This window comes from Hylobates moloch, unplaced genomic scaffold, assembly GCF_009828535.3.
Source record: "Hylobates moloch isolate HMO894 unplaced genomic scaffold, HMol_V3 SCAFFOLD_16, whole genome shotgun sequence".
Classification (NCBI taxonomy): Eukaryota; Metazoa; Chordata; class Mammalia; order Primates; family Hylobatidae; genus Hylobates; species Hylobates moloch.
In genome coordinates, this window is record NW_026652291.1 from 1,460,805 (window position 1) to 1,487,131 (window position 26,327).

General features: G+C 64.4%; 1 protein-coding gene across 2 annotated transcripts in view; it reads right to left on the minus strand.

Annotated features, from left to right (window-relative positions):
* The window catches only part of KIF26A (kinesin family member 26A), a 42,035-nt gene that overhangs the window by 1,455 nt on the left and 14,253 nt on the right, over nucleotides 1–26,327 (minus strand). Inside the window, exons 1-12 of one of the 2 annotated variants that reach the window (XM_032180315.2) lie at nucleotides 23,673–23,744; nucleotides 21,498–21,685; nucleotides 12,633–12,822; nucleotides 7,753–7,965; nucleotides 7,012–7,105; nucleotides 6,442–6,704; nucleotides 6,168–6,351; nucleotides 5,827–5,989; nucleotides 5,394–5,556; nucleotides 1,829–4,745; nucleotides 1,026–1,231; nucleotides 53–203 (exon numbers count right to left, since the gene is read on the minus strand). In XM_032180315.2, the coding sequence (XP_032036206.1) occupies nucleotides 53–203; nucleotides 1,026–1,231; nucleotides 1,829–4,745; nucleotides 5,394–5,556; nucleotides 5,827–5,989; nucleotides 6,168–6,351; nucleotides 6,442–6,704; nucleotides 7,012–7,105; nucleotides 7,753–7,965; nucleotides 12,633–12,822; nucleotides 21,498–21,685; nucleotides 23,673–23,738 (4,798 nt within the window). In that variant the 5' untranslated portion in view covers nucleotides 23,739–23,744. Of the gene's footprint in view, nucleotides 1–52; nucleotides 204–1,025; nucleotides 1,232–1,828; nucleotides 4,746–5,393; nucleotides 5,557–5,826; nucleotides 5,990–6,167; nucleotides 6,352–6,441; nucleotides 6,705–7,011; nucleotides 7,106–7,752; nucleotides 7,966–12,632; nucleotides 12,823–21,497; nucleotides 21,686–23,672; nucleotides 23,745–26,327 lie in introns of those variants that run through there. The other variant, XM_032180314.2, reaches the window with a different exon arrangement.

Sequence of the window (26,327 nt, forward strand, 5' to 3'; positions counted from 1 at the left end):
GCGTCAGGGCACACGGAGGGCCGGGCTGGGTCCGTGGGCGGGCGGGACTCACACTGCTCCAGCCAGCGACCAGGCTCCAGCATCAGCCGGCCCTGGGTCTCGGCCAGCTCCTCACACAGGTGCTCATGCTTGGCCTGCACCTCCCGCAGCCGCTGCTGCCTGCGCTCCGCCAGCCGCAGCCTTGTACTGACGCACGCCAGACCCTGGGAGGCAGGGCGGGCGGGGGGCTCAGGCCTGGGACTCTCTCCCCAGGGACCCCCAGCAGCCTTGTACTGACGAACACTGGACCCTGGGAGGCAGGGTGTGCGGGGGGCACAGGCCTGGGACCCTCTCCCCAGAGACCCCCAGCAGCCTTGTACTGATGAACACTGGACCCTGAGAGGCAGGGTGCACGGGGGGCTCAGGCCTGGGACCCTCTCCCCAAGGACCCCCAGCAGCCTTGTACTGACAAACACTGGACCCTGGGAGGCAGGGTGCGCGGGGGGCTCAGGCCTGGGACCCTCTCCCCAAGGACCCCCAGCAGCCTTGTACTGACGAACACTGGACCCTGGGAGGCAGGGTGCGGGGGGGGCTCAGGCCTGGGACCCTTTCCCCAGGGACACCCAGCAGCCCTGCCGTGGCCCCGCCTCCCTTCACCTGCCAGGCCTTGGCAGGCACACAGTGGGGCTCCAAGGGCGGGCAGGGAGCAGACCTGAGGCAGCCCACTCATGCCCATCTGGGTCCTGGCACGGCTCTAAGACCACCTCCCCACGACAGGGGAGAATGCCAGCGGACAGCAGCAGTGGCCTCAGGACCCCCCAGCCACCCGCCCACTGCCCAAGCGAAGTGTCGGGGCTGCAACAGGCTTGGGCTGGGCAGGGCTGCCCCTACCTTTGCGTCCTGGGAGGAATGTGGACAGAAAGTGAGGTCAGGGGCTGCCCGGCCACACCCCCAGAGGCCTGACGAGCCCATCAAATGGCTCACTCTGCCATCCGCGGCAGGCTCCCCACCAGGGCTCATAGACCCCAGCCCACCAAAGGCCCTACCTGGGTGGGGGCCTCCCTCGGGGTGGGGCGGGGCCGCTGAAGGCGCTCCACGTCGTCGATCTCGTACACCTTGATCTCGAACGGCTCCTTCAGGGAGCCAGCCAGGGGCGGGGGCAGGTCCACCCACTGCCCGGGGAGGCTGGGCTTACGGCCCAGGGCAGCGGTGTCGGGCAGTGGGGCGGGAATAAGGCGCCGCCGCTGCATACCTGGAACGGAGAGCCGGGCACAGGGGTGAACAGAGGCGGGGCCCAGCCCAGGCACTGCCCCTGCGGGGACGCTGAGGAGCCAGCCCGCGTCCTGACAGGGGTCCGGTCCAGGAGTCCTCAGGCTGGCGCTCTGCCCAGGGCAGGGAGGAAGCCGACCCCAAGCGAGGCCCACAGCTCTCAAGGGCGCCCCCACCCCCACTAGGGCCTCCCACTTTCCCTGCCATGACCTGAGCAGTTGTCCCTTGGGGCAGCCCTGGCGGGGGCCTTCCAGACAGCCGGACACTCGCCAGGGAGGCACCAGGCCCGGGACCCAAACCCAAGTCCAGCGCCCCAGCCTGGCAACCTGTGCAGGGCTGCCCTTGTGCTCACCCTGACACAGACCAGGATCAGCCCCCCAGGGCAGGGTGCGGCCAGAGAAGGGCAAGTACAGGGTGTTTATAAACTGCAGAGGGCTGTGCACATCCACACACAAAAAGCCCCAGGCGGGTCTGTAAACAGTCCAGGGCTGTGTGCGTCTGGGACCTTGAAGGCTGTGCCCATCTGTCCAGCATCTCATGGCCCTGTAAACTGGAGAGGGCCGTGCACCTCTGCACCCACCTGTGGCCCTCTTCTTGGGGGACTTGAGGCTGCGAGTGCGGGCGCCTGGGGAGGCAGCCCCACTCTCGCTCATGGAGTCAGGGGCGGAGGAGGCGCTGCCGGTGGCCTCGCTGTCGCGCCGCAGGCTCTCATAGCCGCTGCTGCCACCGCTGTGGTGGAAAAGGGCGGTGCGGCCCATGGCGGGCGGCAGCTCTCCACTCAGCACGCTGCTGTTGTCGCTGCCATGGCCGCTGCTGTAGCGCTGGGGCCGCCGCGGGGCGGTCACCTTGCTGTAGGGGGAGGGCAGAGCTGGGCCTGTGGGTGGCCGCTCCTCCCCCACATTCACGCCACTGTCATGGCCGCTGTCTGAGTCCGCCGAGCCCCACGAGGAGCCACCTCGGCCTGGGGCTCCACTGGCTGACAGCTCATGGACGCGGCTGTGAGCAGCCCGGAGCGCCTGCTTTGTGCCCATGATGGTACCCCGGCCAGCCTTGGCCCCGACACTGGGCCCGGCCCGTGGGGCTGCTCTGGGACCGGCCACAGGGCCGCCAGGGCTCCTGCCCGCCACAGAGGCCACAGACAGCTTCACCGAAGGCCCCAGAGCCCGCGACCCACCAGCCACTAGGCTACGGCCCTTGCCTCCACCAGCAGGGGGCTTGGGGGCCCCCACAGCCTTGGTTGCGCCGCTCCTACAGGCGGGAGCTGGACCGTGTGTGGGGCTGGAGGGTGGCACACCCAGCTTGGGTACAGCCCGGGGAGGCCGCCCAGGGGCTTCCCGGCCCTTGCTGCTGCTGTGCGCCAGGCCTTCGTACCGCTCCAGAGACGCGTGGCCGGCAAGACGGTGTGCCGCTTCTACCTTGCTGGCCCGGGCCTTCAAGCTGGACGTGGCCCTGGGGACAGAGTGGTCAGCCCGGCTGCTGGGCCTGGGCTCCTCCTCCCCTCGAAGGACGGCAGCGGCCCCGGCACGTGCCAGGTTCACAGCATGGGGAGTGGCCGAGGCCGGGCTGCTCCTCTGCTCCAGGCTGGACTTTCGTGTGGGTGGGGCCGGGGGGGCCGCCCCGCTGGGCCTTGGGAGGAAGCCCCCCCTGGGAGCCAGACTCTTCTTGCTGGTGGGGGAGGCCTTCAGGCTGCCCGAGCAGGCCACCACCTCCGAGGGAGCATCCCCCCAGGACACAGCTGGCGTTGTCACACCCAGCGTGGTGGCACCCCTCCGCAACGGTGGGATCCGAGCCACAGCCTCTGGCCTGCGGGCCGCCCTGGCTGCCACCTCACACCCGTCCACCACTCTCTGGGCACAGGCTAGCATCACCTGGGCCTCAGGCAGCTGGGGGGAGCCAAGTGTGGGGCTGGGGACCCTGCCAGCAAAAGCTACCTGGGCATCACACTCCCCTACCCGGAGCAGCCATGGGTCCTCGAACAGGCCTCCATGGCCAGGTGGGCTCTGGCCCGGGCGAGCACAGCCCACGCGGGTGGTGGCAGAGGCAGTCCTCGGTTTCCGGGGGAGGCTGGAGTGGATGGTCTGGGCTGCGGATGCCCCCCGCGAGGGCCCGGCCTGGGGCTCCCTGCCAGGTCGGGATGGGACCACTGCAGCCACTTCCCCAGAGCACGGACCCCAGGTTGGCCTGGGACTGTCAGGTCTGTCTGGCTCCAGGAACCCAGAGCTTCCGTCCCCCAAGGAACCATCCAGGGCAGGGGGGCCCCCAGGGTCAAGCCCTGCCAGCGAGTCGGGGCTGAAGCGGGGCTGCAGCGTGGGGCCACGGCTGTCGGCGGTACAGACACTGACCTCACTGAGCCAGGAGCTGATGGAGGAGCTGTGACTGCTGCCGGCCCAGGCCGTCCCCTCCAGGGGCCCCCCCTCAGGTGCCTGAGAGGTGTAGGCGTCAAACTCATCATTGATGCTGCTGATAATGCTGACCGGCCGGGACCCCGAGGCCAGGGCCTGCAGGGAACAGTCACTGTCGAAGCTAGCCAGGCTGGTGGGCCGCCCAGCTCCAGCAAGCTCCCCCAGCGACAGCTCCTCCACCACCGTGAACACCAGCTCGTCCTCGCCGTTGAGCTCCACTGGCCGCTGCAGGGTCACTGTGGTGGTGAGCAGGCCCCGCTCTGGACAGCGACTGCCAGCAGCCAGGCGGGGGCAGGTGGCCCCAGGAAGCATCGGGGACCCAGCCACCTGCCCACTCATGCCCACGGGAGGGGTCCGTGCCACTCCATCAGTGCCCCCTCCCCCCGGCTCTTCTGGGGCTCTGCAGGCTTCCAGCAACTGAGGGGGTGGGGGAGCCGGGCTGGGCAGTGGCCTCCTGCCTCCACCCACTGCAGCCTTTTCCGGGACCAGCAGCTCGGGCCAAGTGCTGCTGTCCTCTCTCTGGTCACCCCAGACAGGGGCCTTGCAGGGCTCAGGGGCACCCTGGTGGGTGTCTGGGCCACAACTGCCTCGAGGGGTGCTGGCAGCCATCGGGGTGCCCACGGCCTTCCTGGGGGATGCAGCCTCTGGTGGCGAGGGCTTCCGGCCCCCTCGGGCGGGGCTGGCCTGAGCTCCGTCGGTGCCGCCTGGACCTCCTGAGGGACCCTCGCTGCCGTCCATGCATTCTAGCCGCTCTTGCAGCTCTGCGAAGGTGCTGCAGCGGAAGTGGTCTGCGTCTCGGGGGCCCTTGGAGGGCCGGTGGCGGCTCAGGGCAGGGATGATGGGCACGAAGTCGGGCGGACCTTCGTTGTCGGTGAGCTCCCGGTCTGACAGCGCCGCCCCACCGGGCCCCACGTAGATGACCGTGTCACAGGACTGCTCGCTGCTAGAGGAGTAATCGGGGTCACCGGGCAGGCAGGGGGGCATGCGGTCGGGGTCCAGGGCCACAGTGCGTGGGTGGAAGGGCCGCAGGTGCGGGGGCCGACGGGCCCGGCCTTCCTCACAGGAGCTCTCCCCACCAGAGGAGCTGGAGGCGCACTGCGGGAAGAAAAGTGGAGCTGCTGAGCCCAGTCTCCCCTATGCCCTCCGCTTCCCCGACCCTCCCCAGAGCACATGGCCAACGCTGTGGTCACTGTGATGAAAACCACAGCAGCCACCACCAACCACGTCCTGCCAAAAGCTGGGAGCGATACTGAGTCTCAGGGGAACCTAAGTGACCATTCTTAGCAACTTTACAAGGAAAACGGTGTCACTGGCACTGGGAGGGAACGGGAAGCTCAAAAGACAAGCATGCGTGCCCAGGCAGGACTCGGACCGAGGGCCATGTAACCCCAGAGTGCCCCAAACTCCACCCTCCAGCCGCAGAGAGGGGTCCCTAGGAAGTCCCTGCGGGGCTGGTGCAGCACCTCGGGGCCTGTGCGGGGGCAGCAGGCTGGAGTGAGGCCACCATGAGCCGCATACAGCAAGCCCCGATTCTGCCCACTGTATCCAAGGACCTGAGACTGGGCTCCCCGCCCCCCAGGGAGGGCCACATGGGCACAGCCTCATGACACCAGAACACACAGGACATCTACCCAGGCTCCAGGCCACCTGCTGACCCCCACCCCAAGCAGGCCAGCGGAGGCCTGCAGTGGACACAGGAGCCGGGAGGGCCCCGAGATGGGGCGGGTAGGAGGTGGGGGGCACCTTGGCCTTCTTCCTGCGCAGGCGGTGGATGCGGGCGGCGAGCTGCACGGTGCTGAGCGTCTCCGCGTGCTGGGCTGGCGCATCCGACACGTGGGCGATCATGGTGGTGCGGCAGCCGGTGGTGGCCAGGGACTCACGCAGCAGCATGGTGAGCCTGTGGTCCCTGGGGGTCGAGGCGGTTCAGACGCCAAGGGTTAGGGTTCGGGACAGGCTGGCCAAGGGCAACCCTGGGATCAGTCTGGTTCCCACCCAGCTCCGGCACCAGCCCAGCGTGGGGCCCCAGGCAGCCCACGGGCAGCGAGGCCTGTCAGGTGGTGGAGGAGCAAAGCCCTGAGGAGCTGGGGGCCACAGCAGCGCCGGGCACACCAGACACGGATTTACCAGGTCACCAAGGGGCCACCACGGTCGGCACCTGCCCAGGCCCTACACTCACCGGTACGGCACATGCTTGGCTCCGTTGACCAGGGCCAAGATGACGCTGCCCAGGGCCGACAGGGACAGACACAGGGGACCCCCAGCAGCCTCCCCGGCCCTGCCAGGCGCCGCCTCACAGCTGCCCAGGTCGATGAGGTGCAGGCGGCTGCGGCCTCCGGACACTGGAACCGCAAGGCAAGCAAATGACAGTGTAGCCAGGGGCCCCCAGACCCTGCTCCACATCCCCACCCCAGGCCCAAGCAGGGGACACCCCCAGGAGCCACTGGATGACGGGCCCCTGTGCCTGGGTCTCGCTGACACGTATCCCACAGGGCCCGGGAGTGCAGGCATGGCACCTACTTCCTCCCCGGCCGCACTTCTCCATGCGGTACTGGTAGACGTGCAGCGTGAACAACATGTGGGAGCTGCGTCGGGCGTCCTCGCCGCAGCCCGCTCGGCTGGTGCTGCGAGCCGCCAGGGCCGCATCCAGGTAGAAGGCCGCCTTCTCGGCCGTGGGTGCCCGCAGCTCGCTCTGGTTCTGGAGCTGCAGGAAAGGCAGAGGCTGCGGTGTCTTCAGCGGCTCAGGGCCAAGTGCAGCCCCCCTCCCCCAAGGTGGGACAGTAGGCAGGCGCACCTGCGCCCCACACACGGGGTCCTCCCGCAGGTACACTCCCGGAGACTGGGTGTCCTGGAGGCTGCCAGGGGCCACCTCGGCCAGCAGGTCCCGCAGGCTCTGGTCGCGCCCGCACACCTCCACGGCTGAGACCCGGACGGAAAAGCGGGTGCCCGTCCTCTCCCTGCGCTCCTCGATGAGCCTGAAGAGCCAGGAGATGGCGCAGGGCACGATGCCCAGGCTCTGGGGTGAGCTGTCCTTCCCGATCATGGTGTACGACTTGCCTGGGGGCCACGCAGGCGTCAGGCCCCACCACACACCACGCAAGGAGCCTTTATGGCTCCTGGGGTCCCCGAGGCCAACCAGGGGCACTGAGATCTTAGGGGCCTCTTTGGATCCATCCTAAGCCCTCTGCCTTTTAGTTCTGCAGGGGTTCAGCTTCCTCTCCACAAGACCCTCATCCCATATGCCCACCACGACCCATGTGTAGGACCAGCCTCCTTTCCCACCAGAAGCTGCCAGCAACCACCATGATGAGGATGGGAGGGGGTGGCCAGCAGGAGCCATCTAGGGTGGGGCAAGGGTGCTTACCCAGGCTCATGTGGCCAAAGGAAAAAATGCAGCCATCAGCCCCACTGACCACTGACTGGAGCACGTCGGCCACGGTCCCCGAGCAGACTTCGGCCTGGGCGGGGGGGGGTGGGGAGCACAGAGAATCAGGCAGATGCCAGGGCCCAGGGGCTGTGGCCCCTTCCTTCTGCCATGTCTGCGGGCCTGAGGCCGGTCTGTCCTGGCACATGCAGGCAGTCGACCCACAAGGAGATTGGGCTGCACGCCCGGGACCAAGGACAGATCCCATGTGCACACGGAAAGCACAGAACACACAAGAACAGGACCCAGGACACACACAGGATGGACTGGCCAGACACGTGCAGACACACACGCGCAAAGCACAGAAGTCCAGCGCCAGGGGCAGGGGCAGACCACCACGCACAGAGAGACGCACACGCAGCCACAGGGTGCACAGCTCAGCACGAGCAGGGAGGACCGGACGCCCCCAGAGCCCAACAGCTGCTCAGAAAGCTTCCCGGGAGGGCGGGCTCCGGAAAACCAGGCCTTTCCCTGTGGACTTGGCTCAGAGCCTTGGCAGGGGCGGGTGGAGACACCCAAGGACGCCGGCCAGGCCGATGAGGGAGGTAAGCAGGCAGCGGGCCCCCTCGCTCACTCTTCCTCTGCGCCCTGCACGGAGAAGCAGGAGCAGATCTGACCCACGTGCTAAGCCAGCAGCCCGGCCCGGGTCTCCGGGAGGACGCCCAGTCCGCCTGCCCGTACCTGCTCGGAGTCCTGGGGGAAGACGGCATCGAAGGCAAACATCTTGGGAACTGCAGCAGTGGCGGCTCGCCGGGGGCCTGCGCTGCCTGGGGGACCGGCGGCAGGATCGTAGAGGATCACCTGCTTCTTCCGAGGGTCCACCTTCAGGAAGGACATGGCCTCGGCCGAGCGCTGGGCCCCCTGTGCGGGCCAGATCCGCAGCATAACCTTCACCTGGGGCAGAGGTGGGCGGCACCTGAGAAGCTGCCTCCGCCCAGCTGGCCACTAATTACAGGGGAAGAGGGGCCCAGCTCAGGTGGGGACAGCAGGCCAGGCCTCACACTGGCACCCCCACCGCAGGAATGTGGACGCCGCGCCCCTGCTCCAGGCGAGAGCAGATCCCATATGAGGTCAGCAGAGCAGGCAGAAGGTGAGGGCCAGGGAGAGGCAAGGCCGGTGCACAGCCTGTCAGCACCGAATATGCGGCACAGAGAATGAGGGGGCGGCGGGTTCCGGGCGCCGCGGTGAGAAGACAGAGGGACGCTCAGGTCCTGCAGAGCAGCTTCGTCCAGGAGAGGGCAGGATGGAGGAGCACAGCCCCCCGGCCCAGCCCCCGCAGGCTGCTCCCCAGGCTGAGGGGGAACACTTGCAAGATAAGGGAATGAACTGCCCCACAGAGGTGTGAGAGCCGCAGAGGGTGGCGCTGCCAGGGGAGCCATCCAGGGGCATGGCTGCAACTGACCCCGGCCAGCTGAGGGAACCGGACCCTGGCACCCTGTGGCCTGCTGGACTAGAGTCAGCAGAAAGCAGGGGGAAGCCCGTTCGAATGCAAACGGGGACAGGCAAGATAAGAAGGATCCCATCCAGGGGAAGAACAAATTCTGACGCCTCGGCCTCACCCGCCCCACTGCAGGCTTGGGGAGACTGAGGCTGGGGGGCAGGCTGAGGGTGGGGCTGGGCTTCCAGCCTGACCTCCCGAGCCAGCAGGGAACCAGGCAGCCCTGGTGCTGGGCAGAAGCAATGGTGTCTCCAAAGCACACACACAGATCCCAAACTGGGCCACACACAGGCACCGGCCTCGGGAAGACCCTGACACCAGCCCCAGCACCCTGAGAGGGGGCAGACGCTGGGGAGGGGCAGGACCCAGGATGCCGGAGCACAGAGCAATCACTGCAAACGCTCCGAAACGCACACAGAGCAGGGACACCCCACACACGTGGGTCTGGTGCGTCGATGCCAGGAGGCGGCGGCTCTGACCCAGCAGAGGCCGCGCACACGAGGGCCACCCTGAACCAGGGCTCCAACGCAGAGCCAGAGACAGGCCCCATTTCCTGCTGGAGGACACCACAGTCCACTCTGCGCTGAAATCTCTGATTTCTCCACTACAGTGTAAATCAAATTACCAGAGACTCATTTCAGAGCCAATATTTTTCACGGATTTAATTGTAAGTGACAGATACATAACGCCGGCAAAATTGGTTTACCGTGGGTAGTTCGCACCAGGTGGCACCTACTCCCCCTGGGCACGGGGCACATTGATATGCAAGCCGCTGGAGTCGGGATTGCCCGCTCTCCGGGGAGCAGCGTGAAGAAACACTTTTCTATTGTACTACTCAGAACCTGGGCTCCATTAGGCGAGAATCAATTCTTTTATTCCCCCGACGACGTGAACAAAACTATTTCATTTCCAGACGCCGCCGCAAAGCAGACGAAAACGTGCACTTCCCGGTAATTTTTGGCAATTTTTTTTCCAGCGTGAACTCCTCACCACTTCAGGAGCCAAATGGGCTCTGCAGATTTGAGAGAATTCCTAGCAGGAAGGAGTGTCGTGGAGAGGCCCACGGTTTGGCTCTACATCTGCCGGCCGCCCTTTCCACCAGCGGCATTAATCCCAGAGCAGGCTCACAACCAGGAGGAAGGGGGGTGCGGGCCTCCCCAGGGAGGGGATGGAGCAGCCCACAGTGGGGGCACCGGCCATCTAGCCTGCCCCACACTGCCCTGGTCCCAGCGCAGGCCATTGTCTGCCAAGAGAGAACCCTGTCATTACTGCAGGGAAATGACAGGGTCTTTGCAGGAGAAGGCACAGCAAGCCTCTCCCCTAAATGTTCAGATATTACAAAGCCCCACAGAATAGCTGCCTGGGAGGGAAAAAACACATTTTGCATTAAAAAAGGGCTTCCAGCTCTGAAGAGGTGGCCCAGGCAGGGAGGGGGGGGGGGCGCTGCTCAGCACCACCCAGACAGGGATGTCTCTTTTAATACCACAATGTGATGAATTATCTTAAGTGGCACATTAATGTCAGAAATTGAACGTAATCTAACTTCTTTTCTGTGACAATATTAAACGCCTTTCAGGCGGCATTTCTGACTATGTGACATTAGTGCTAATAACACCGGGGAGCTGGGGGGTGTGGAGGGTGGAGGGGCTGGAAGGCTGGTGACCCAGGGCTCCTTGTTGCTGGGGAAGCACTGAGCGCCCCGGAGCAGGGTGGGGTGTCACTGCCATGGAGAGAAGGGAGAAGCCCGGCAAAAGGCTGCCCCCAGGAGGAAGTGGGGCAGAAGCTGTTCCCTAAGAAACGCGGGGCCCTGGGAAAAGTGCTGCGGGCTCCTGAAGGAGCTGCTGACTCCTCTGCCCCCGCCCCAACCAGATGGCACAAACAGGCTGAGTGCCAGGCCCAGGCGAGAGCCAGGGCCCCGATCCCAGGCTGGGCGGGGAACCTGGATGCTGCCTGCCCACCACCACCCACACCTGACCTCGGCGTCCTCCTGAGCTCTCGGCCCAGCTCTGCAGCCCACGTGGCCAGGGCAGTGGCAGCCTGGCCCACAGCACCCACCTGCCCTATCTCGAGGGGACTGTTGAGGGTAGGGAGGACCCAGGGTGCCCCAGCCAGCCAGGCCTGGGCCCAAAACACAGGCTGACACCACCGGCCTTGCATCCCAGGGGACTGTGGAGAAACAGCCCGTGCCGGGCACACGCACAGAGATCAGGAGCCCCCTTGTTCCCCGCAGACCCCCGGCAGTGCTAGGCATAGAGATTTCCAGGGAGGCAGTGACCCCCGGCCTAGCCCCCCAACTCTGCTTCACCCACCGCCCCCGCCTCACCCCAGGCCCCGCCTTGCCCCAACCCGGCGGAGCAATGACAAGTCCCCGCTCCAGGCCACACAGCTTCCCCTGCCGCCGCTTCCCCTGCCGCCAGGCCTCGGATGCAGAATGTCGCCTCTGGAGGACAGAGATGCCAGATGCCCGCCAAGCCCTCCTTACCACAAATGGAAACCAGTGCCCAGAGGGACAAGCGATCTATTCAAACCCCGGCAGCTGGTGGGGTGCTCGGGGTGGAGACCCAGAGTCAGGGAGATCGGGAGGCTCCTGGTGGTCTCACCACACACTCCCCTCTGGACACACATGCAGCTCCAAGGTGCCAACCGCCTGATACCCCCACCCGGACCCGCCATGGCCTTGAGATGGTAGGAGCTGTCAGGCCTGCCCCACAGGCCGCCCCAGAGCCCCTATGCCCCACAGTGGCCCTCCCTAGGGACCCACTGCTGCCCCAGACCAGTAGCCACCGTCAATTCAGGCCAGGGCTGGCCTGGAGAGGTTGGGGGGCTCCAGTCACTGAAATTAGCGTTCCAGGGGCTGCAAGTACAATGCTCACTACACCACTGGGCAGGCAGGGGGCACAGCCCCCAGCAACTGCACCACTGAGGGTGGGGCCGGACACAGTCACTTAAAGCCCTTCCCCGTAGCCAGCATGTTCGGAACCCTCCCACTAGCCTGACACCTCCCGAGCTCTAACAAAATCCCAAGGTGTGGGTGCCCAGGAGGCCCCTCCAGGACTACAGAGCTGTGAAGGTCAAGGAGGCTCTCACCAGGACTGCGGGGGGTGCTCCTGGCACCCTAGACCCAGTACAGCTAGGGCAGTGGGAGGGGCCTGTGGCACCCCCAGGCCCAGGGACAGGGGCCTTCTGCCAGGGGAGTCTCCAACGTGGGCACAGCGTCCCCTGCAGACCCTGTCCCTGGAGAGCTGAACCCCTGGGAATCGTGGTCCGAGTCCAGAGGGACACGGAGCCTCCAAGGCCTCCTCCGGGACTAGAGGCACCAGGCAGTGCTTTCAGGGTGCTGGGCGGGAGGGGGCTGGCTGCAGAGCAGGCCGAGGGGCAGGAAAAAGCCACCGGGGGCACACACAGAGCCGTATGACTGGCTTCCCACCCTCCACGGGCACGAAGAGCCCACCTGACTCAATGGGCCCACGAACCAGGCACTGCCAGCTCCCAGCACAAGGCAGGGCCACCATCCGGCCACGGCAGGTATTTCTCCAAGACTCGGATGGCACAACCAGCAAGCCACAGGCCCCAGGCTCAGAGCTCCAGGGGCAGCCAGGAGCCAGCCTGTCCCATCACTGATGGAGGCCCTGTGCCCTCCACAGGCCGCGGTCTTCCCATGTGGAGCACAGCGCCAGAATCAACCCATCACACGTCCCGCTTTCCCACAGCAGGGGCCTGCCTGTACACGGTGACACTGGAGAGCAGAGTCCCCTCCTGACCCCAGCCCTCTCAGGGCTGCGTCTCAGTGGAGCCTACACAAGGGGCTTCCCTGGATCAAACCCGACCCTTAGTCCCTGGGAGCCCCGTGACCTGGCTGTCCCGCCCCACGCTGAACCTCGTACATGCCCCTGGGACCCCTAGGACACGCCACTCCCCTCCCATCCCCGCAGTCCCAGCCCAGCACAGGCTCCCAGGCTCCCTGCTGCCACCTGGGCCTCAGTCTCCCCATGGCACCCCACTGACCACCCTTATTCAACCCAGAGAAGGAAGTGGCAGCCCCTCCACTCCCGCACCCCTCCTGCGTCTTCTCACACGCCTCTGGCCTCCCCACCCAGGGCCCCGAACTCGGGGTTGCGTCTACCTTCCCGATGCTGCCAGGGTTGTCCTTGGTCTTGGAGGCGGCCCTGAGCAGACAGGGGGGCGCCGGGGGCGGCCACAGCTGCAGGACCCCGCTGAAGTCGGTGGGGTAGGTGGAGGCGCCGCGGGTGGCTGGAGGCGGCGGCGGGTGGGGCTTCTTCCGCTTGGAGGCCAGGCTGAGCTTCTGCACAGCCCTGGGGAGGAGAGGCAGAGGCAGGATCAGTGGTGGGTGACAGTAGCTGTTCCTGTCACCCGCCTGCGAGTCACCAGGCGGTCCCACCCTGGACTTCATCAGCCACCATCCCAGGAAACACAGCCCAAAATGTGGCTGGGAGGCCTGCACTTCATTTCTGCAAGTGGACGGTTCAGGCTGGGGCCTCCGTGACGTCCCCACCTGGGGGGGCTCTGCCCAGCATTCGGACCAAGCTTGTGACAGGGTCCAGACCCACACAGGCTGAGTGCCCCTCCCTGCGCTCTGCACTGAATGCCCTCCCCCCACCAAGGGGTGTGCCCTCATCCCCGACCTGCAGCTGCTGTGGGGGGGGGGGTGGGACAGTGAAAGCTGCTCCCACCCGACGCCCAGGCTGTGGGCAGCCGTGCACAGCTGTGACCTGGGCACGTCCACCTGGCCTGCCTGTGCCTTGCCGATCACCGAGGCCCTAGAGCCATCCTGGAGCCACTGCCCCGCTCCTGGGCCCCTGTGGCCCCTGCCACCCTCGCCACTCAGGGCTGCTGGGAAGTGCCCCCACTGCCACCCTGCCCCTCAGCCAGGGCGAGGGCCTCCCCACCCCAAAGCCCACCCTGAGGCTCAGCCTTGCCCCAGCACCGCCAGGGGTGGGGGATTCCTGCACCCACAGTGCCCCCAGGGAACTCCCAGAAGGTGCAGTCTTCCAAAGCCCCCAGACCACAGGACCTCCCGGAGAAGAGGCTGACACTTGGGTTTAACACACCCTCCAGGGGAGGCCAATGCACGCTTGGGAGCCACTGGGGTGGACTCCTAGGGGACCTCGACATGCACACCCTACAGAGACACACACAGACACACAGAGACACACACATGCATACAGAAACACACAGACACACATATGCATACAGAGACAGAGACACAGTCACACACATGCACACAGAAACACACACACACATATGCATAGAGACACAGTCACACACATGCATACAGAAACACACAGACACACACACACATGCATACAGAAACACCAGACACACACATGCATACAGAGACACAAAGAGACACACACATGCATAGAGACACACAGTGACACATGCATAAACACAGAGACACACAGACACACACATGCATACAGAGAAACACAGATACACACACATGCATACAGAGACACACACAGACACACAGACATACAGAGACACACACACGCATACAGAAACACAGAGACACAGACACATATGCATAGAGACACAGACACACATGCAGAGACACACAGACACACAGACACATGCATACAGAGACACACAGACACACACGTGCATGGAGACACACAGACACGCAGAGACACACACACACATGCATGCAGAGACACATGCATAGAGACACACACATGCATACAGACACAGACACACATGCACACAGAGACACACGCATAGAGACAACAGACACACACATGCATAGAGACACAAACACATGCAGAGACACACACATGCATAGACAGACACACAGAAAGACACATAGAGACACACAGACACATAGAAACACACGCATGCATAAAGAAACACAGAGACACAGACACATACGCATACAGAGACACACACAGAGACAGAGGCACACACAAAAACACATGCACACATACAGAAACACACAGAGACACACAGAGACACATGCATGCATACAGAAACACAGAGAGACATAGAAACACACACACAGACAGACACGTAAAGACATAGAGACACACATACAGAGAGACACAGGCACACAGACACTCAGAGACACATGCACATACTCAGACACTCACACAGACAAGGATACACAGAGAAAGACAGAGAAATGCAGACACACACGCAGAGATGCACAGACATACACACACAGACAGGCACACGCACACAGACACGCACACACACAGAAACGCACACTCACAGAGACACACACAGACACGCACACACACCCATACACACACAGATGCACACACACACAGACATACATACGCAAACACGCACACACACACAGAGTACAGGCCCGCCGTGCCTCTGAGCCCTGGCTGTGCTAACCCCGCTGCTGGGGATGTGTCCCCAGGTCAGATCACTGGGCCACACCTACTCATTCCCTGGGGTGGCTTCTCTGTGGCCCACCCACCCCACCCCTGCAGGGCTCCACACCCTCCCAGCACATTTTCTGCTGCAGGCACCCAGAGCCCCTACCCCGGCTTGTGGACCCACCAGCACAGGGACACCAGGATGCCACAGGGGTGAACCAACACACACACTGGGTGTCACCACCTCCCAACAGGAGGCGCTCCCACGCAGGCCAGAGGCCAGGATGCCACCCGGCAAAGGGTGGTGAACACTGCCCACCGGCGATCTCCCGACCCACCCTGGGCTCCTGTGTCCCCTAACGTGCCCCACGCCCCCCACAGCCCTCGCCTCTCGAGTCTATCTTGACTCCCTAAAACTGACCCCAATGTGGAAGGACCCGCACCCCAGAGCCCCCAGCCTCTTGCTGCCCCACTGCGGCGGCTGCATCGCTGGCGTTTTGCTTCACGTCTTTCATCTCGAATAGGAGCTGTCTTTTAAGAGACCCCAGGGACGGCTTTCCTCCTAGTGAGGTGTCATCGTGGAAAATAAAAGTAATCTACGACGCAGGGTGAAGTCCTTAATAGGGCAGTGGCGGGCGGTGCCTGCGGCCACCCAGGCAAGACGTGCAGCGGGGGGTGCCAGGAGGAAGAATCCCAGGAACCAAGCCCAGGGCTACCCAGGAGAAGCCCCGGGATTTCCAGGTGTAGGAAGCCCACCCGTCGCCTCGGGGACTTGGGTTCCTTGCCCACAGCTGGCACAGTATTGGGTAAAATGCTGGCGATGCCGGGTGAGGTCCAGGGGTCTCAGGCACACGGGCCTGGGCCCCAGGATGCAGGTGTGAGTCAGAGCAGGGGTTGAGGCCCATGGTCGCCCCGTGCCGCGCATGCTCGGGGTTCCAGCATCACTGGGGTCCTGGGTTCACGACCCTCTGGCGGCCGAGCCACACAGGGTGGGGCCCAACGCGGCAGGGAGGCCTGCAAGGGGAGGCAATGGCACCTGCATCCTGGGGCCCAGGCCTGTGTGCCTGAGACCCCTGGACCTCACCCCGCATCGCCAGCATTTACCCAATACCGTGCCTAAGCCTCGTCTCTGTAAACCTCGCAACTGCCCTGCAACGAAGAGGCCCTTGTGCCCTCCTCGCCCAAAGATCACTCACACAGCAGATCAGGGACAGGATGGAGGCCGACACAGTCACCCACGCTGTCTGTGTGTCTGTGCGTCTGTCCACAGGGCAAGAAGCCCGGGCAGAGGGGAACACTGGGAAGTGCAGAGGGCAGAGTCACAACCCAAACCTCAAAGTGAGCCCCCACAGGGGGCAGGGAGCCTGGGTAGGGGCCTGGGCGAGGCCAGAGGCAGGCAGGCAGGGCTGCATCTGCCCATTTCGGGGCACAGGTGGGACGAGGCTTGGATTTCACCAGTGTCTGCTCTTGGGGTTCTTCCTGCCGACCCACCACCCCAACCTCAGCCTCCTATTCCAGACCCCGCACCCCACGACCTTGGGTTACACCTCAGCTTCCCACCAGCTGCCCACAAGGGAAGAAGCTGCGGCCCTGCTTTGGAAAACATCCTCATCTAGCAGGCAGGACTGGGACAGGCTGCCCCACCCGCTGCCTGATGCTGCTCCAAGGCTGGGACCCCAGGTTTCTCGGGGCGGGAGGGGGGAAGGGCAGGGCCCTGCAGGTGCAGGTGGGAAGCCCCCCAGCCTACCTGGACAGGCGGGGCTGAGGACAGTCCCCACGGTGGCCCCTATAAGGGACAGGGAGCCTCCCTGGACCCCTTTCCTCTTCTGGAAATGGATGTAGGGGGACGCCCAGCACAGACCCTCACTGGAGGGTGTTGGCTCGGCCTCAAGTGGATGGGGTGAGGTCACGCCCACCCAGAGCCAGCTCCTGGACCATCCCCTGCAACCCCTCCCTAGGCTGGGCGGGGTCAGGGTACCAGCTCCGACCTGAGGCTGTGGGCAGTAGGGCCATCAGCGCCCACACCCCCAAGCTTCCAGGGGACACGGAGGCTGGGGGAGCACCGGAGACTGGAGCGGCACTTGGAGACGCCAGAGGGAGACTGAGGCTGGAGCCTTAGGTCTGCAGAGGCCAAAACCAGGCTGGCGCTTTGCCCAGTCGGCCACACAAAACGACACAAGGGCTCTGCCCTCCAGTGACCCTCCCAGGAGCCAGCGTCTGCAGCACAGACCTCAGGTGTGCCTGGGCCACAGCGGACACACCCAGGGCCCAGGCCGCCTAGACAAAGGCTGGGACCCGGCGTCCTCTGTGGTTCCACTAGCCCTGGAAGTCTGGAAGGTTGTTTGCCCCACATCTCCACCCCACCATCTGACCTAACTTGAGGCGCCTCCTCCTCCTGGGGCCCATCGCCAACAGGCTGCACCCCAGCCCGCTGGGCCCTCCCAGTGCCTGCTTTTACGGGCTTACCTCACTGGCATGACTCAAAGGCCTGTCACTGCGTTAACGAGGCCCCAGAACGGGCACTTTCTCCTTTGATGAAATTCAGGCCCCCATGGAAATGCCCGTCAGACACAGCAGCCCCCACCTGGCTACCACGCTTGGGTTCAACAGCCCTTGATGGCCCTCGGCCCTGTGGAGGCACGAACTTACTTTCTGAGCAGTGGGGGTTGTCTCCCCCAGGCTACAGCAGACACTGCCCACACCCAACACTGCCAGGGAGCGGCGGCCCTCAGTGGGCAAGTCTGAGGGGTTTGACTTTGAAGGGAAGACTCAGAAAAGCAGGAACTTCACCTGCATAAACAGCCCCCATCCTCACAGGACACCTCCTCCAGGAAGCCTGCCCTGATGCCCTGAGATGGGTGTCCCCAGCCCCTTCGCCTCCTGCGCCTCCTGCTTCTATAGCAACTACCCCCTGCCCCCATGCCAGCAGGGGGTCTGGGGGCAGATGCTCACAGAAGAAGCTCAGAACATGCGTGAGCGAGGATGAACGAGAGAGCGGGCACCTGAACGGCCCCCAGAGCCACCAGGTGTCTTGCTGCAATCCCACAGCCTTCCCTGGGCTCATTGCCCCGGCCGTCCATTCATGTCAACAGAAAGGGAAATATTTTCCTTTTTACAGAGAAAAATCACCTCCTCCAAACAAGAGGGTAATTTCACAGGCAGTTGGCCTTGATGACGAGGGCCTTAATTACCCCAGGGAGACACGCGAGCCTGCTCTGTCTCGCGCAGGAATCGGTTATGGCCAACCCAGAGCTTCCACACTGGGCCGTGTGAGGCTGGTGGACGGAGCCCCACCCTCCCTACCCCCACCTCACCCCAGGGGCACCTGCCACCTGCCGGACCTCCCCCACCAAGGAACAGGGCAGGCATCGGGGGACCCCAGCTGGGTCCTGCAGACCTGCGAAGGGGACCCTGGACCCCAGCTGGAGGCAGCTGGGGCCTGAGGCCAGGGACTGAGGCATCAGCCCCTCCGACTCCCAGCCCTGCTGTGGCCTGCACTTCCTGTGTCCTGGACTTTCACCCACGGGCCAGAAGACAGGTGGGGACACCTCTCCAGACAGTGCCTTCCATGCGGGTCCCCAGCTAAGACTCGGGGCAGCGCACCCCCCCCCCCCGCCAGGTGCTGCACTTCTGCTGGGTACCAGCTTGACCATCCATGAGCCTGGGCACCCAGGCAGACACAGGGGGGCTCTGCTGAGGCCACAGTGGGGTGAGGAGTGGGGGGCCTGGGTACCTGTGAGTGACATGAGATGCCCCCCACCCAAGGGAAGCAACTGCTGTTTTTTTGAAGACATTCGATTTGGGGTCTTGGAGGGGACCCCCATACTAGCATGGCAGCGAGCAGGTGAGAGTGCGACGGTGAAGTACCTCAGAGGAGGCACTGCAGAGGCTCCCGGCGTCGGCACAAACCAGCGGGGTCTCAGATACTGTCACCAGAGTTGCCAGAGCCTTTGGGGAACTCCTAACCCCGGGAGCCACCCGGCCCACGCGCCCCACCTTTCCGAGCACTTGCTGGGCCAGCATGCCAAGCTCTGTCACAGCTGCGCTGCCTCAGTCCCTGCAGCTCCCCCAGGCCCCACCCAGGGGGCGAGGGCACAGGGCTCAGCCCCTGCCCTATCTATGCCCCCGTTAGCATTAACGAAACCCCGGCACCCGGGCACCCATGGGATCACTCCACATCCCAGCTTCCCCGTGTGGAGATGAGGAGCCCAGAGGCCACTGGAAGGATCGGGGGGCGGCCTGAGGCTGGTGCCCTAGCCAGGGTCGGGGGTGCTTATGGGCAGCAGCAGAGCTGAGACTACCCAGGCCCACAAGATTCAAAAACCCAAACTCCTGACCTCCACCCCATTCTGTCTCCACTTGGCAATGCCGCCTGCCAGACTCCTACTCAACCCTCAAAGCCTGCTCCCTGAGAGGCCACTCTGCCCTGGCTGCTGCACGGGTCCCGTGCTGCCATCTAAGGCTGCCCCCACAGAGGTGCCCCTCGGTCCCTCCAGACTGGAAACTTCCCAAGGGCAGACCAGGGGCTGGGGTCAGTGCCACCCCCTCCCGGGTCCTCTGCAAGGGTAGAGATGGGAGCACAGAAGGTACCCTCAGCACGTGCCCCAGACCCCGGGGCGGGGGCTAAAGCTCCACTGTCTCCTGGTAGACTCGTCCCCACTCACAGCCACAGCCCCACACCCACAAAACCCAGGTGTGGACAGCCCCTCTGATCTCACCCCGAGGGTGCAGGGTACTGCAGCCCCACAGAGGAGGTCACCCACCACTGACCCTAGCCCACGTCAGGCACCCACCGACAGGGCCCACCTGCCAGGATGTTCCCCGCCACAACCCGACCCACGACCTGCCACCTGCAGTGGCCTCGCAGAAGCCGCTAAGACCCAGGGTGCCTAACAGGCTGGAAGTAATGGCAGCGGGCAGCACCCCCGCCTCGGGAGATCCGCCTCTGGGTCCCCAGCCCGATGCGCTGGTTTCTATGGTAACTTCCCAAGGTCAGCAGGCAGCGCGGCTGGGGAGCGGCACCGGCCTCGGCTCCCAAACAAAAGGCAGGCAGAGCCACTCTGCTGGGCTCCAGGTCACCAACGCGCCAGCCTGGGGGCCGACACCCTACCCTTACTTCCCAGTGTCAGGAACCCTCCTTGGCACCAGGGGGCTTAGCATCAGGGACGCGGGGAGCTCTGAGCACTGGAGCTGTTCTTTCTTTTCTGGAAGTCTCCACGTTTCAAATCCTCCTGCCAAACAGGACCCAAAGGAGCATGACCACAGGGCTGTGCCCAGACCAGCCGCACAGGCCCGGCAATTCAGGACTAGGCAGGTTGTGACGGGGTGGGCTGTCACACACACGGGGGACCCCAGGGCAGGCTGGGCAAGACCCCCATCTGCTCCCACCAGGGTCCCAGCCAGCCGTGCTCTCGGCACCTAATTGGGGTGGCGCTGAGGCCACACTGGTCACGTGCGCGGCCTGGCTGTGTTCCAACGCGGTGGTACGCTCATCAGCCCTCAGCCCGGCACACGGCGTGCGACAATGCCCTAATCATATGCCCCGTCACTCTGCAATCAGACCACACAGTCCCCAGGGCCGGCGCTGATAAGACGCCCTCGTCTCTGGCCGCCGGGTGTGATGCATGTTCAAGCTTATCAGCACCCGTGCGGGGCTGCTAATGGGACACTGACCCGCGGCTGGGCCTGCCATTACCAGGCATTATGGCAATTACATCCTGTAATCCGCATCCTTACACCAGCAGGATGAGAGGAGGCTCCGCCACGGGTCCCAGGACCAAAGGCCCTGCCGGGAAGGGCCCAGTGGAGGCTCCCACGCCACGCCCCTCCATGCCGACTCCCCCTCCCCACCTCTGGTCTCCTGTTCCCTCTGCCTGGCCCACCACATCCACACCACCAGTCGGTGGAGGACCTGGTGCCTGCAGGGCCTCAGGCTTGGCATTCCGGCAGTGGCAGGGGTCAGCGGGGGGCAGCGCAGAGAAATCAGGCACCCCGAGCTCGGGGCCTGGGAAAGGAACGAAGTGATGTCAGACGTGGTCCCCCAATGTGGGATGCTCCTGGTGGAGCTGGACCTGCCAACCACAAGCCCGGCTGGCACCGTGGGCACCCGCTCAAGCCCTGCTGCCCCTCCCCTTGTGCTGCCTGAAGGCCAGCCTTGCCCTCTCCGTGGCCCCAGCCTGCGCCTGCCCCGGGCAGCCCCCGATGGCCACAGCTGAGCTGCCCCACTCCGGGCCACATTCTCCGGGCCTCACAGGCATTTTCTTGCTGCAATCACAGTGACTCTATGAGGAAGAGCCCCGCTGACGGGAGGAAACCGAGGCACAGAGAGGTTAGTTGATTTGCCCAAGATTGCACAGCTCAGAAGAGGCAGGGACCAGGCTCCAACTCAGGCAGGGTCCTGGCCGCAGAGCCCCTCCTTGGCAGTGCTCCCCCGAGAGTGAGATGCCCCCCAACATCGGGCATGGGGCCCGAGAGGCCGGCAGGCTGCGAGCAGCTCAGCAGCTGTGGTCTGAGCAGCTCCCCATCCACTCATCTCGGCAGCAAGCATGCCCGAGGTCCCCCAGGAACGGCCCGCAGGTCCCCAGGGGCCCAGAGCCCAGGCCATGGGGCCCCGCCCACGAGGCTGCCCAAGAAGCCCCAGGACATACCTTATGAAGAAGGAGGCTGCAGCTGAGGGGCCTGTGGAGCCCCCCACCGAGCCCGGGGTGGGGGTGACCAGGGCTGATGTGCAGGCTCCACCACGGCCCCAGGCCTTCGACAAGCCATCAGGGCCAGCCACGGGGGGGCCTTCTCGGACTGTGTCTGCCACCGCCACGGCCGCCACCGCTGCCTCGGCCTGGAGGGAAGGAGAGAGCACGTATGAGGAACCCAAGGGCAGAGACACCACTGCCCCCCGGCACCCAGAGTGGGAGAGACACGCCTGGGCACCCCAGAGCCCAGCACATTCCTGGGTGCTCTGCACCCCCAGGGCCCAGCCTGTGAAGCCAGGAAGGCCCCAGAAATCAGGGCTGGGAGAGAGGCCAGTGGGGAAGGCCTGCCTGGGCCCTGAGGTCACATCCCCAGCTCGGGGTGTGTGGGTGGTCTGCCCCAGCAGGACTCCTTGGAGGCAGAGAGGGAGGCAGATGGTGGCCCAGGAGCTAGACTTTCCACCTCTCCCCATCAAACTCCAGAATCGCAGTGACCACATTGGTCAAGACTGATGGACACAGACCCCCACCCACTCACCCCTGAGCCGCCTGGGAGCACCCAGCAGCATAATTAGAGAAGAAACCACAGTAACTATTTGGCAGAAACACTAACTGCCCCACGTATGGTGATGTATGGCGCTCCCTCATCTGAAATACTACCCTGGCATTTCCAGCTCATTAGCTCAAATAAATCCCAGAACGGGAGGCCGCCTCATAATGAAGCACAAACGTAATTAAACGCCCGGGACAGCCCAGCAAACGTGAGCTCCACCTCCGCACGTTCCATTCCCAGACACGTGGGACCCTGAACCCTCAGGCCAAACCTGGCCCTGGGCGGCATGGGAGGATGCAACCCCAGGCAGGGCAGGGAAGGTAGCCTGCTTCAGCCTGGCCACCCCTCGCCCCGGCCCCCTTCCCCAAAGGCCCACTGCCCCAAGCTCTCCAAGGACCCCCTTGGGCGCCGTGGCCTGGTCAGGTCACGGTCACCCAGGTGCCAAGCGTCATTCGGCCCCAGGTGTCCAATCAATAACCACTGCCCGAGGAGTCCTTTGTGCCGAGGCTAGCAGAGGACCGGGGTCCCCATGCTGAGGGGATGTGGGCTGGTCTGGAGGGCCCAGCATCCTCAGGGTGTCCCAAGTGGCACAGGCCAGAGGCCAGGCACGGCACATCAGCAGAACAAGCCGCCCCGGGACCCAGGAGGGACACTCCAGACGGAGGCCCTGCCGTCCCAGACAGTCTCCCTCCTCACCACCATGGAGGGGCTCACCCTGCCCAACCCAAGGCCGGCACCAGCTTCCAGGCCCCTCCCGGGACCTGGAACAGAACCATGTCTGCAAAAGGAAGTTCACAGGGAGCCCCAAGACTTAGGCTGGATGGAAGCTGGGTGCCCCCTGGGCCCTAGGCACCAGCCACTCCTCCGGGGCTTCCAGAAGGACTGCCCAGTAGCAGAAAAGGGCGAACCTGGGACCTGGGACAGCTCACTGGACATTGCACCAGCACACCACACCCTACCACCAGCCTGCAGGCCAGGAACTCCCATACATCCCTCTGAACCGAGCCCGGCCAGCCCTCTCCTTCTCCAAGCCACTCCCTCCCCTCAAATGTGAATTCTATTTTATCGCTTAATGTATGTGCTCCCTATCAAAGGCCTAAACTCCTTTGCTGAGCAGACAGGAAACAGTTATCTTTAAAGTTACAATGTTAACAGCAGCTCCTGAGCCCCCAGAGCAGAGCCGGGTCTGGTTGAGCACCCCTGGGCGTGGCAGTCAGCACCCAGGGCCAGTTCTCCTGGGGGCCTGGGCCGTACCACCCACAGCCAGCGCGGCACCCACAGGTGCCTCGTCGCGATGGCACCACCGTGGGGCCACATTTGGCGTCCTGGGCCAGGCCCAATCACAGTGTCCAGTGAGGCACCAGGACACCCTGCCTCCCCCACTGGACAGGGGCACCGAGGCTGGAGGGGCCACAACAGGGACAGAGCTGCTACACCACAGCCCACCCGGCCCCTCCACCCTCTTCCCACAGGGCCCGAGCCCTCCCCCATCTCAGGCCAGCCTCTCCACCTCCGGCCAGAAGGTTCCGGCCCCGCCCAGCAACGGTGAAGGCCTGCGGCCAGCTGGGCCTCCCCACACTGACCTGTCTCAGGAGTCCGGCACGCGCCTCGGCTCCACCGTCCCACGCGCTGCCAGGACACCGCCCCATCCGCCGGGACGGCCACTGCCAATTCCTGCCGGAAGCAGAGCCCGGGCATGCCAAAAGAAGCCGTCTGGCAAAGCGAGAGCCGGGGGCGGGGGAGGACGGCGAGAGGGAAGACCACAACACGGGGGCAGAAGAGAGGGGGGGCGGGCGGCCAAACAGAACATGTGATGGAGGCGCCACAGCAGCAACGGAAGGAAAGGCAGGAGAGAGGGCAGCGTGAGGCCGAGGGGCGCAGAGCCAGGGGCCCCAAGCATAGCTGCGCGGGACCCACCCCACGGGGAGCTTCCTAACCACAGCAGGCACCGGGCGGCCAGCAGAGAGCACCTGCGACCTCGGGGAACACCAGGGTTCCGTGGAGCACAGTTTAGGAAACGCCAAGCTAACCCTCTTCTTAGGAGCCCTCCAGGCCCAAAAGCATCTGTAAGGTTCTGGCCCGTGAAAGACACCAGCCCCCCAGATAAACGCCTCACTGGGTGCTATTTTGTGCTGAGAAGTCGGGGAGAAAGGGAGGAGGAGGGGCTGAGGAGCGGTCAGGGAGGCTCAGAGCCGAACTCTCAGCCGCCAGTGTGGATGTGCGCCACCCTACAGAGCCCCATGGGGCGGACTCACCCACCCACGCGAAGCTCCAGCCTCGTCACTCAAAGGGCCCTAAGGCCTGGACAGCCCTGAGTTCAAAGATCTGCCCCTGCCTAGCCCGTCTCAGCCGTGAGGACCACGGGACACCCTCCACAGCCCCTGCAGCCCAGCACAGAGGTGGCAGGAGCCTCCAAGCTGGTGCCACCCAACCTCCACGTACGGAGGCACCCCAGCTCCTCAGGGCCACCGCCAACACCTCCAGCACCCCGCAGTGCCCACCGGGCCGCCCCTCTGTGGAGGTCCACGGTGCCACTTGCAACCCACTGTGGGCTCTGAAGGCCAGAGCCTGGGTCTCGCAGCTCAGTTCATAGCGTGAAATGGGTCACGGTTCGCAGCATGTCCCAGACCATGGCAGCCTCTGGTGGTGCAGGCAGGGCACTGGGGTGGCCCCCATGACCACTGTCCAGAGCTCTCAGGGCAGGAGGGGTGGGGCACAGGCACAGGGCGAGGCTCCGTGGGCAGCTTCTGCCCTCTGCAATGGCAGTGCTGCCCCGACCCAACAGTCCGGAAAGAACCACTGGCCAGCCCTGCCAGGCGGCTCCGTAGCCCAGGAGTCTCTGGATGCTCAAGATGTGGGATGTTCCAGGCCCCACGTGTGGCTGCAGGGGGCCCTGGGAGCCCTGGGCCACCCACCACCCCTCCAAGGACCAGCCTTCTGGCCAGACCGAGCCACGTTCAGCATCCCCTGCCAAGCCTCGGCCAAGGCCAAAGTGCCACAGCTGGGCCCTGCCCCTCCTCTCCACATCGTGTAACAGAGGGGGCTGCAGCACCCCCGTCCCACCGGCTGGCCCCAGATCAGTGTTCGCCTTGGAACAATCTCACTCGACCCAGGAGTGGTTGACTGTGGTGGAGATTTGCAGCGCGTCTCTCCACGAGTATTTAACTCTAGATTCTAACAGGCACCATTAACATTCCAGGGCCACGCTAATGATCGATGCCCTGGTTCAGGGGAAATTACCTCATCTGAATCCTAAAGTTCTATTTATGGTTCTAATAATCTCCCTATTGATCGCCTGAACTGTTGTCTAATTATAAATCCATTCCCACCCACCCTGGCCACGATCAATGCGCACATAACGCTGGGAGAGGGTGCCTAAATGCCTGCCGTTCATGGTGTGCCATCCACCAGCAGGGCTGCCCAGCAGGGGGCCTGCGATCTTCTCCACCCCCACCCGCTGGGACCCTCAGCCACAGGCAGGGTGCAGTGAGGCCGAGTGGCCCAGGGAGACAAGAGCAGGAGACGGAGGCGCCTGTGCCCACCATCCTGGGTTTCAGGCCCAGCCCCTGACGCTTCCACACAGGCTCAGCTCAATGAGACCCCCAGGATGCTGCCCAGCTCACCTGCTGCAGCCCCCAGCACCATCCCCGCCCACCCCTCCCAGGATGCCCAGCTCTGGGGCCAGGAGGCACCTCATGGCAAGGGTGGGGCTCCCTCTTCTTGGCCTCACCACAGAGTTCATAGGTGGAAGGGTGTGGGTGCCGAGGCCACAGGGGAATCATCACACCAGCTGGGACCCAGGGGGTGTCCAGAAGTTCCTCCCGTGAGCCTCTACGCACCTCGACCCCTAGGGCAGCCCAGCAGCCTCAGAAGGACCAGCCCAGCAGCCACTGCTAGGGCAGCTAGTGCCAAGGCCAGCCCCCAGCTGGGGCAGGATCTTGATGTCCAGACAGGTTACCTCACCAGTCACAGGGAGGCCGAAAGCCCGGAAGGCAAGGGCAGGGTCTGCCTGGCCTCAGGATCAGTGGCCAATGCTGCCCCAGAGACTATGGGGTCTCTGCACCTCTGTCTGCCCCTGGAAACACCACCAGGCCTGGAGACCAAGGGAGAAGGGTGAGCTTGTGCTGGTCGCTGTGTGGTGACTAGACAGTGTACCAGGCAGAAACAGCTCTTCACAGCCACCCACACATCCCTCTGCCCCCGGGGTGCCACAGGGGTGGGCGATGCAAGGAGGCCCA